General features: G+C 36.2%; 1 protein-coding gene across 1 annotated transcript; it reads left to right on the top strand.

Moving 5' to 3' along the window:
- RAB36 (RAB36, member RAS oncogene family) lies at window positions 1-10,796 on the top strand (the record flags this gene model as incomplete). The annotated part of the gene is made up of 10 exons (XM_084296956.1): window positions 1-72; window positions 1,199-1,287; window positions 3,887-3,952; window positions 4,464-4,565; window positions 6,706-6,770; window positions 7,370-7,421; window positions 9,033-9,114; window positions 9,742-9,832; window positions 10,378-10,497; window positions 10,732-10,796. Exons 1-10 carry the CDS (start codon window positions 4-6, stop codon window positions 10,794-10,796), a joined length of 801 nt encoding a protein of 266 aa, XP_084153082.1. The 5' UTR covers window positions 1-3.
- Window positions 10,797-11,581: the final 785 nt, after the last annotated feature.

Here is an 11,581-nt window from a genome sequence, read left to right as displayed (position 1 = left end):
AGGATGAAGTCCAGCCTAAAGCATATGGTTCCCCCAGTGAGTAGGGACAGAATAATCTCCCAGTTTCCTAAGGTAAGCATTCTTTATCCATGTGCTCAGAGTTTGTAGCACCTCCCACATTAAACTATATTTCCCTTGTATTTTATTTTAATCTACAGTTGATGCCTTTTTCTAGAATTTCAGATTTTTTAAGGTTTTCTTTCAGAGATGAATGTGACCTCATTTTCCCATTCAGTGCTAATATACTTAATAATAATGTTTTCTTCCTCTAACCTCAACAGAAAGTGACTCTTGCAACAGAAATGTTATCTTATAATACCTGTTCTTTCAGCCAAACATTAATAATTACTGTGGTTAAAAAGTTCCTCCACTGAGAGGAAATGAGAACCATAGCTGGTAATTAATACTCAAAAAGACTAATTAGATCTATGTGGAGTTTTTGGTTGAAGAATTTGAGGCAATTTTCATTTTCTGTGTGTGCAGGAACCTTAGTCATGCTGTAGATCAAATGTGCTGTAGAAACACAGACAGAAAAGATCATTCTTGCCCCCAAAGAGTTTTATACTTGAAGTGTAACAGAAGGGTTGAGGACAGGGAAGGACAAAGTATTACCACTTTCATTTTCTCTTTATTTTTTTTTTTTCAAAACATCATTTTAATAGGAATTAGCATTTTTTTCACGCTTGATCTCAGCTGCATATTTTACTTTTAGTTTTATGAAAACCATCACTGTTGTTTTCCTCATTTTTAACCTGCTAAGCTTAATTGAAAACTAGTAATAAAATCAGTTCTTTATACAAGTAAGAGATTTTAAAGACTTTGCAGTAAGAATGATTTGCTTGTGCCATTCTCTCACCTGTGTTTTTCTTGTGTGCCTTGGATTATTGGAATAATTTAAAATAGTTATTATGTTAAAGAGTAGTGAACAAATGTATTTGCTGTGGAAGTTTAGCTAGGGTTCGGATGCTGACACTCAAAGGTGGTCAAATGACCTGTTCAAAGGAATTTTTACAAATATACCTGTGAGGCAGCTGTACTGCCTTCTAGCCCAAGCTATCCCTTTTCTTAATCTTTGGTACCTCTGTGTTTGACAAGCTCTTTGAAGTAATCTCCTTTTCTATTTTTCCTTACTGATTTGACTTGTTGCAAAGTAGACATCACATAGTTTATCCCAGTCACTGTTCTCTTCTGTCTTCAGTGGTACACACCCGAGGCCTGTCTGCAGTTCAAAGAGCACTTCCATGCGCAGGTCAGAACTGCTTGTCAGCAGAGTGCTGGAACAGTTGGGTAAGTTGGTAAGAAACCAAGCGTGCAATGAAGCACATATTTTAACCTCTTCATAGCCTTCTTCCTTTATAGGCTTTTCCTGATTCCTCATGTTCCTCACTCCTGTGCATTTAAAGACAGCTGAGCCCGTCCCCATGATGGTTCTGTACTGTTTGACAGTGAATGAATAAAATGCCTCTTCTTTTTACAAGTTTTGAAGATTCTTTTCCTGCTGGAATAAGTAGAGTTGGAAAAAATCAGGTTGTTTAGCAACAAATAGCTGCACCCTTAGTTTGAACGATTAACTGACCGTTTAGTGTTGAGCCTATGCAAGTCAGCACAAAAAGCAAGTTCTAGAGCAGTTAGAAGGAATAGGGCAGATATACTGACAACAACAGAGAAAACAGGCTACATATGGAGTGTACCAAATGAGCACTTGGTAAAGGCTTTGGACAGATTTAAACATAGCAGTTTTGTTCCATAAGGATCTAGTTTTAATCTTTTAATAGTATACATGCCGAGAAGTTGACTTTAAATGTTTCCTTAAAACTAGATCCAAATTCTGGAGTAAATATATAGCACTGAAAAATAGATTTTTCTTTTTTATGCCTTTTTCATGTTCTTTGTTTTCTCATGTCATGTCTCTCCCAGGACAGATACTTGTACTCATTTAATTCCTGAAGCAAGGCAAGAAAGCTAAACTGTGTTAGAAATTATTCCTATTCTGTTAAAGTACATAACTGTATGTTTTAGTAATAAATGCTTCTGTGTTCCAGTGTAAAAGATCTTTCATAAAGTGAAAGATCTATGAATACTGACAGTTAGTTCACTAGTCTCTTAAATCTAGAGCTCTTAATTACCATGAGACTTGTCATGATATCCATCTTTGAATGGAATTTTTTATTAATTTCACTATCTATTAATTTTACTTTTTTTTTTTTTTTTTTTAAGAAAAAAAAAGCCAAAATATGTCTCTCTGAGAGACATCGATGAGTTAATAGCTTTTAGAAGCATAGCCACTGTTTTACTTCCATTTAAATTTGTTACAAGTGTCATGATGATTCTATTGGCAAGACTTGTTTTAGTGAATCAAGGCATTTTTTCTGCTCCATAACCAAGATGTATCAGTTTTGTGTTTTTTTTTTTTTTTCCTCAGAGTAAACTGGAACACCAACTAATTTATTTTGTATATGTACAGCACAACTAAAAAGCTTTCCATTCTGGCTTTGTGAATAAAATGAAAGTACTTTCCTGTCACTTTTCCAATCTAGATATGATTATTATTAGGTTATTTTTTGGTAGGGTGTGGTGGTAGAAGGGACAGACAACTGAGTACTTGGTACAGGAATTATGAAACATGTCAGGAATTACCATTATTTTCCTTTTCCGTTATTCCAAGTAATGGGGTAGTTCTTTGTCATTTGGAAAGATACTCTGAGAAATTCAGTAGCTAATGGCTATTTTTAAGACTCTTGATATTCCATCAGTGTGTTAAAATTTCTAATCTAGGGAGTGTTTTCTTTTCTTTTCTAGAAAGTATTAATGGAACACATACCTTCAAACCATCACTTGCTTTTTTTTTGCCTTTCCCTTCAGGTAGTTGATTTTCTTCAGTATTGTATCACTAACAGTTATTTAGGCAGAGACATCACCAGGTTAGGGGCCTGTGGCTACCATATTTGCATTGACTAGAACAAAAACATGCCTTCCTTTTTCTGAAATATAAGCTGTGTAGCTCACCAGTCAAGATTTAGACTGCTTAGAATCACTAACTTGAAATCACCATTGCATTCAATAGAAGATTGATTCCCCTGTTTAAAAAGCAATTTCTTAATACGATAGTATATTAAACCTCTTAAACCATTTTTGTAGCATGTGCATGGGAGATGTCAATCCAAGTTTCAGTCAACAAATAACATTACATTCACTTATCCACCTGTACCTCCTAACAGATACACTACATTTCAATTTTAAGAATGCAGGTTGAGTCACCTCAAGCCCATCTGCTGTATTCTGTGGGAGGACCCAGAACAAAGAAGATTATTTGTATGAAGTGAGCTTCAGATTAATATTGTTCCAGATAGTCAGGAAGTGTATTGGCTCTTGCCTTTGGTTTGTTGTGTGTTTTTTTTTTTGTTTGTTTGTTTTCCCAAGAGACTAATTTTACAGTGAGTTATTTTGTTATTGCTAACTTCTTGTTTGTGTACTTAGGACTTGATTCTGTATTATTAAAGTCAATGAGAAACTTGTAATTAATTTTAATGGCAGAAGAGTCTAAACTTCTACTCTTTAAAGGGCTGATAAAGATATAGATACTATATGGCCTTGTGTGCAAACTGACAAGTGTATATACTTGCAAGAGCTTCTGTCCCATAGCAATATATTTAAGAAACAACATACAGAGTAAGAAATGGACTATTTCTTCTCCAGAGTTTTGTTTTGTGACCTTTTCTTTCTTACAATTTAAGATCCTGCTGCAGCACTGTGGCATTTAGTTAAACTGGAGTTGCAGATGCATGTATTCATCACATGCTATTTAAGGATCTAAGTCAGAATTGTTTTAGTGAGAACATTGAAATTGCTACTAAAAGCATTTAGTGTTTTCAAATGTTTCTAACAGGCTGAAAATATCCAAAGTGGTTGTGGTAGGAGACCTGTATGTTGGGAAAACTAGCCTCATAAACAGGTACAGTATATCTCAGCAAATGGTTTGCATCTTTTCTTTTACAAGTTCAAAGTGCATCACTAACAGCAGTAAAGCTTTCAGTTTTCTGAACTGAATATGTATCCAGTCAAATATAATACAATGTAGTATTTGCCAGATGCTAAAAGTAGCTGTTGTGCATTTTGTGTCCAAGTCCATTGAACAGAGCACTGAATTTCTGTAGTTTGTTATTACCGTGAGAGCCAGCTGTTTATATTTTCAATTAATTCTTCCATGTTTCTAAGAGAATTTGGGAAGTTTTTAATCTTACCGATTAATCACATGTTCCTTTTGTATTTATAACCCAAAATGTTACTTCCTTTTTGGTAATCAGTTTCTCAGTGCTTTTATGTATGCTTCTGCAATATATAGCCATTCCACAGTTAGTTCATGCTTTTCCATATAATTTACCCTAGATAGTGTAGTTTTTCAGCTATTTGTAGCCAGGTGTTGCTAGTATTTCATCCTTTCATCCTTTTTTTCTTCACTGCAGATTTTGTAAAGATAATTTTAACCGAGATTACAAGGCGACCATTGGAGTGGATTTTGAAATTGAACGCTTTGAAATAGTAGGAATACCATATAATCTCCAGATGTAAGTTGAAACACTGTGGTTAAGTATCACATAGCATACGGTCTAGGTGGAGTTTGAATTAGGCTCTATATTCCATTAGGTTCTAATGGAATAAAAATTTTAAAAAACAAAACAAAACACACAACATTGCAAAATACAGGTTCTCTACCTGGACTTGGAGTTTAAGTTAATAAATAAACAAATAAATACATATATACTCCTGTCCTGGATCTCTTAGCCTTAAAAATGTTAAAGTTTTGTCAATGAAAATTAATTTTATGTGTCTTGCTACATTTCATTACAGTTCTGCCTTTTTTACTCAAGTTTCTTGGAAGAGAAGCAGAAGCTCTTGTAACAAATTTGTCAAGTGCTATTGTTGTTCCATTCTGTCCTTTGGATTTAGTGTGTATTACAATCATGGAACTTGACTTTACTGGGAGGGTTTGTTCCTGCAGCGATTGAAATCAACTGTAATGTGTCCATTGACTTCACTGTCTCCTAATGGCAGCATAAGTGGTTTTCTTTAATACATAGAAGGCTGAAGTGAGTCCAAAATCTTTCTGATTTTCACCTTTGTTTATCAGCCTATTGGGAATCCTGGCCTTCTCTTACCTGCCTTGGTTCTGCTTAAGGACATCCTTTGGTATTCTAAGCATCTAGCTATATTTTTTCTGGAAAGAACGTTACTGAATCTACTCTGTAGTGTGATGTAGAGCAGAAATAAGATGCTCTGTATGAAGTATTTTAGTGCATGAATCTTAAAACCTTTTTGCTTGGAAACACATTTTCTCTGAAATCTCAGTGTCTAAAGACGCAAATAGATGGCTAGTGGGATTTGTTGGAAAGCACTCAATTTCCCACTGATTTCACTGTGACTGTGTTTTTGAAAATTCTGTCAGGCACTGTCTTCTCCTACAAAGACAGGCAGAGAAAGCTGGGGTTGTTCAACCTGGAGAAGAGAAGGCTCCAAGGCAGCCCTATAGCAGCCTTCCTGTACATACAGGGGGCTGCAGGAAAGCTGGGGAGGGACTATTTGTCAGGAAGTGTGGTGATAGGACAAAGGGTAATGGTTTTAAAGTGAAAGAAGGTAAATTTAGATTAGATATTAGGAAGAAAGTCTTCACTCAGAGGGTGGTGAAGCACTGGAACAGGTTGCCTAGAGAAGTTGTGGATGCCTCATCCCTGGAAGTGTTTAAGGCCAGGTTGGATGGAGACCAGGGCAACTTGGTGTGGGAGGTGTCCCTGCCCATGGCAGCGGTGCTGGAACTAGATGCTTTCCAACCTAATTAATTCTATGATTTTTGGAACTTGAGTGCCTTTAACAATCTACACTGAAACATCAGTACTTTGTCAGCTGAAGCAAGAAGGTTCACAGGCTGAACAAAATGAAGGTTGCCTTATCTACATATTCTTCAGTGGCTGGGTAAAACATTTACATATGATAAGCACTGGTGCCCCCTCTAGCTGAGAGGTTTTCATACATGCTAAAATTGCAACTACCAATGACTGGTACTGCTATGCTATAGCAAAACCCAAACATCTGTAGTACTGGCAGTAGCTGGGAGAAGTGTATATCATATATCATTTTTGTTATTAAGAAGACCTTCTGTCTGTCTTTTTTTTTTTTTTTTTTTTTTTTTTTTAAATCCTTATTGGTGTCATTAATGGAGAGGTATCGTATCGTAAGTTACAAGATTCTAGTGTGGGCTAATACATAATTTAGCTAGTATTAGCCCAGAAAATAGTTTCAAAATCAGATTGCCCTAGAAATACATAGAAATGACATAGATGAGGAAATGATGCTTTAATAAAAGTTTTTTTTTGTTTTGTTTTGTTTTGTTTTTTTTTACCATGCAAACTATGAATGTTTGAATTGTGTTTCAAAGAACGGTCTCCAAAATGACCAGTTAGTAAAAAATAAATAAATAAATAAATAAAAATAAAAAATAAGGATAAAACCAAAGTTAAAATGGCTTCATTAAATAATAGGCCTTTACGGTATTTCTATCAGTAGTTAATGAATAACATGTTCCAGATGGCAACAATTCTCTGGTATCACATTCTTCTCCAACGTGTACCAGTCTGTTGCTTCATTAGCATGTTTACTCAGGTTGCGCTAGGTTTCATTAACCTGGAGTTTCTTTTTTTCTCCATTGCACAGATGGGACACAGCAGGTCAGGAAAAGTTCAAGTGCATTGCATCTGCTTACTACCGAGGAGCAGAGGGTGAGAACAATATTAATCTGACCCTGGCTGTGACAGGATATTGTACTTTATACAGAAACATATATACATACGCCTATATGTGCTCCTTGGAAAGGTACCTGTAGACGCAGTATGGTGGAATGGGCTCTCCGTTATTGGAGAGAGGAAGAAACTGAAAACCTCATGAATAGATTACTTGTCACACCTGCAAGCTCTGAATGTTATGATGATGAAGGAATAAAAAATGGCAACTGTGTCTAGAGGGGAAAGAATTTCAATTTTTGATAAAATTTTTGCTAGACTGAGAAGTGTATACCTCTAGTATTCCTATAAGAGGCTTTTTTTCAGAAATTAAAGGGGTCCTAAAATAAAAGGAGTGTTTGATCTTTACCTTTAGTCTGCAGACTATAGCACTATTAAAGTTGAAGACTGAGGATGGCAGTCTTACTGGGTGCTAGAGAAAGAAGGGGAGTAAACAAACCAGTAGTCTCCCATCTCCTCTATGTTAAACCTACTGTTGCACTTTGTATACAAGCATTCTTTCTATTTCACAAGTTGAGTTGAATTGGAGAGACTTCTGATGCACTTTTTTACTTAATTACTTTTTTCTTTTATTGCAGTTATAATAACAGTGTTTGATCTGGCTGATATCCAGACTTTGGATCACACCAAGTAAGTTTCTGTGTTTTGGCTTAGCCTTTACAGTTTTCGCAGGGGGGTTAATTGCCTTCCATGGCCTGTAGTTACTGAGGACTTGTGGGATTATGAGTGTGTTTTGAGCTATGAAATAAATGGTGATAGGCATGTGTTTGGAATAGTTCTGAGAAAAATGCTGAGCATAAATTTGAACTTCATCTTAGGCTTGCTTTGTAGTCAGTGGAGAGAAAAAGGCACTTAACAAGGAGCTGGATCCTTCCAAAACTAGACATACAGGAAGAGATGAAGTGCATATCAAAAGTATCTGTTTTTTCCTCCATTTGCTATAAACGGACTAACAGGTTTGCATCTGATGTCGATAATGAAATCAATGTGATGCATCTCATGCATGAAGTCTCAAGAGTCTCAATATTATATTATTTCTCTAGTTTCTGTAGTGATTCTGTTATAGTAGAACAGTTCAGTTGGAAGGGACCTTCAAAGGTCATCTAGTCCAACTGCCTCATCACTTCAGAGCTAATCAACAGTTAAAGCATATTATTGACAGCATTATCCAAATGCCTCTTCAACACTGACATGCGTGGGTCATCAACCACCTCTCTAGGAAGCTTGTTCCAGTGTTTGACTGCCCTCACGGTAAAGAAATTTTTTCCTAATGTCCAGTCTGAACCTCCCTGGCACAGCTGTGCACTGTCTCACATGTCTGTCAAAAAAAAAAAAAATCCCCCAAAACAAAACTCAAGGTGTATATATAGGTATAGCTAAATTTGGTAGTTCAAGTACTTGAAATGTTTTGGCTATAGCAGCACGCTAACTGATGTGAGCGAACTTGCTCTGTTTTTAGTGCAGTCTGCAAAACCCAATGTGGATCTGTGATCCACACTGTTGTTACCAGACTCGGAGCTTATATATTTCTAACATACTGTTATGACTGTAAGGCAGGTATGTGTTTCTCTACAATCTGTGCTCTGTCTTATTTAAATGTGTATTAGAGTATTTCCTTAGAGTACTGCTATGGTATTTAACTCATTTACATAGGACTTTGTAAAATTATATATATATTAGTGTCTCTGCTTGGTTGAAAATAATTGAAACCTGTGAACCTGATTTCCACCCCACACACACTCTCTTCCCTCCTTGACTTTTGTTGGATGACTCAAGAGGAACTTGATTGCTAGAGTAACAAAAATATAAAAGCTTATGAGACAAGAGTCATGCAGCCTTCACAGGAAGATATTTTGTAATGTTGCTGAATAGATTTCACTCTTCTTTATTCATTTCATATCTAATCTGCTGTATTGTTCATATTTTTAACTCTGCTTCTTGTTTTTTATTCCTTATCTCTATCAAAACTCTGCCCCCTCTCCTTATACTGATAAATAATATCTCTGGGTGTTAATATTATTGCTGAATTTGCACTCTACACCGGGCATGTTTGAACTTTTCATTAGTTGAAGACATATATTCAAAGGCGCTGGAATAGCTCCTGTTCCCTTCCTGTCCAGAAAAAGAGGCTTTTGACACTCTCACAGAAGTTCATCCTCTTACTTTTTTTGTGACCCTATTATCTACCTTTGATATTCCATACTTCCTCTGACTGACTCTCATCTCTCTTCTGCATTTCAGACAGTGGCTGGAAGATGCTTTGAAGGAGAATGAGCCAGATTCCAGCTTCATATTTCTGGTTGGAACAAAAAAAGATTTGGTGGTAAGCAAATAGCAAGATACTAGTATGATTGATCACGGAAAATAAATGAGAGGGAAAATGGTCTTAAAATAACAAGCAAGAAAGCAAGATTTGTTGAAGGGGGAAAGAAATTGTAGTCTTAGAACAGGAAGAAGAGATAAGAAAGAAGGGGAAAAGAGTATTAAAAAAGGGGATGGGGAGAAGCTCATGTGTTTGAGTATAGTAAAAATAGAGTAGAAAAAAGGGTCTGAGACAGACAAGAAGGATTAAATGAAAAGAACTGTATTTATTATTTGGTCCTGTAACTCTTCTGTTGAGAAAGATAGAGTACCAAGAATTCGAAGATCAATAACTGGGCTGTTTGCAGCTCTCTGCTGTACTATATAGTTAGATTCAGTGGTCAACCTTCTTGTTGTTTTATTTCAATGCAGTAGAAGGTGAACAGAATCTTCCATTTTAAAAGCAATACTAAGTAATTTCTTTTCAAGTATTAGAACATTTTTGCAATAGTGCATGATTACACAAGTTACGAGGCAAGGACAGAAAGGCCACTGTCCGCCTCACAGGGTAGGTGCTATCAGTACCACTGTATTATTACTAGCACAGATATACTTCTTATCTTAAAGATATTTCTTGGTATTTACTCAGTCAGATGCTGTGTGTGAAAGGACAGAGATAGATGCTATCCGCTTTGCCAATGAGATGCAGGCAGAATACTGGTCGGTTTCAGCCAAAACGGGTAAGTTACTGCAAAGGATATAAGAATAAAGTAACCACAGAGGCTAGTGTTAAAGAGGGAGGAAGTTAAAGTTCCTTTTTTCAGTACAATTTATTTATTTACTGTGTTGCATTTTGTTGCTATTAGAAACTTCAGATTTATTAATGGTTGATTTTATTTGAGCATCTGTATGTGTGCTTACATTGTCTTGTTTATAGAAAGGGCTACTTAAGTTGCTGTGCAATGTCTAAGTATGTTTAATTCATGGTTAGTTACATAAACATGTGTATGGACTGCTACATATATTAGGAATGAAACAATTATGCCACAAACTGAATTCTCCTTGTTGCTAATGAAAAAAAAAAAAAAAAAGTATGGTAGAGGATACAGTATTCTGAAGTGGAAAGAAATGAGACATTCTGTCTGCAGTCATCAGAGAGAGACTGTTGGAAATGCCTAATCCTTCCCAGTATTGAGTGGTGATGTGTTCAAGATATGCTTGTTCATGTTTGATCATGCACTACTGTGCAGTTGCAAAAACATATTGTTTCTGTGTTGTTTCGTAGGGGAAAATGTCAATGAGTTCTTTTCCCGAGTTGCTGCCTTGGCCTTTGAACAGTCCATGATAAAGGAGCTGGAGAAGACCATGGGGCACATGGCTCAAATTGGGACAGGAAACCTCATCAGTATGTTAAATTTTGCTTCTTGTGTGTATTTTCCACATTTATGCTCTCAAGGACTGGGTAGATTTTTTTGAGCATCAAAGCCAGTGTCACAGATCTGCAAGCATGTTAACTTAAGTGTCTTCCTGAGTTCTGGCATGTAGGAATGACTTGGGATGCATCCAGCTTTTGTTACCCTTAATATTGGATGGTATCATTTCTTGTGAATTGATTTTTTTAACTTCTTGGTTTCTACAGAATTGGAAAAGAACCTGATGGAAATCCCAGAAGGCAACACTCAAGCCAGCCCAAGTTGCTGCTGACTGTCAGCTGCTTCTGCAAGTGCCACACTTCTCTGTAGTCCTGCATAAAACACCTGCAACAAAAAAATCTCTTAAATCAGAAGTAAAAAGTTGTATTTTTGGAAATGAGGGAGGAAAATCTTATCCAAGCTTTCTTTCTGAGCGTTCTCTTATTGCTGCTGCAGGTTCACTTGTGCTGGATGGTACGGTTGTTAAGTAAACTTTTCTCTCTATAGTGGAAACATGACATGCTTGTCTTAATGCAAGAAGATGTTGTCAGCACCATTTGCTCACCAGTCTGCCAGAAAAACTTGTAGTCAAATGTTAGGTAACTTTACTGTGCTGGGTTTTGATAATTCTTTAGAAATCTTGAGTACTGAAGTTGCATTCTCATGGGAGCAGAAAACAAATGGCAGTTCAGAATAAAGGCTGCTATCCATCTTCTTTATTTCTAAAAACATTATTAGGTCATAGCATAATATTACTCTGACTTGCTTTAATGTATTCCAAATGCATTAAAGCAGTTGCAAAAATTGTTTTGTTTTTTGTTTTTTTTTAATAATAAGAAACAGGTATGGAAGTACACAAATGCAGGCTGTATAGTTTTCATTGTGATTTTCTCCATCCAGGAAAAATCTGTGCTTTTGTCTTTTCCACTTGAGAATCAGAGCCCAGTTATTTCAATATTTCCATGCCTGGGAGAAGTCCAGATAGGAGCTTTGTCATTTTATCCCAGCTGCCTAATATTTTGGAAGTGCTACCAGATAAGAATGCTATAGTTTTCCACTCTCTTGAATAAGAAAGAA

This window comes from Netta rufina (assembly GCF_964035555.1).
Source record: "Netta rufina genome assembly, chromosome: 17".
Taxonomy (NCBI): Eukaryota; Metazoa; Chordata; class Aves; order Anseriformes; family Anatidae; genus Netta; species Netta rufina.
This window is presented reverse-complemented; position numbering and strand designations above follow the sequence as displayed.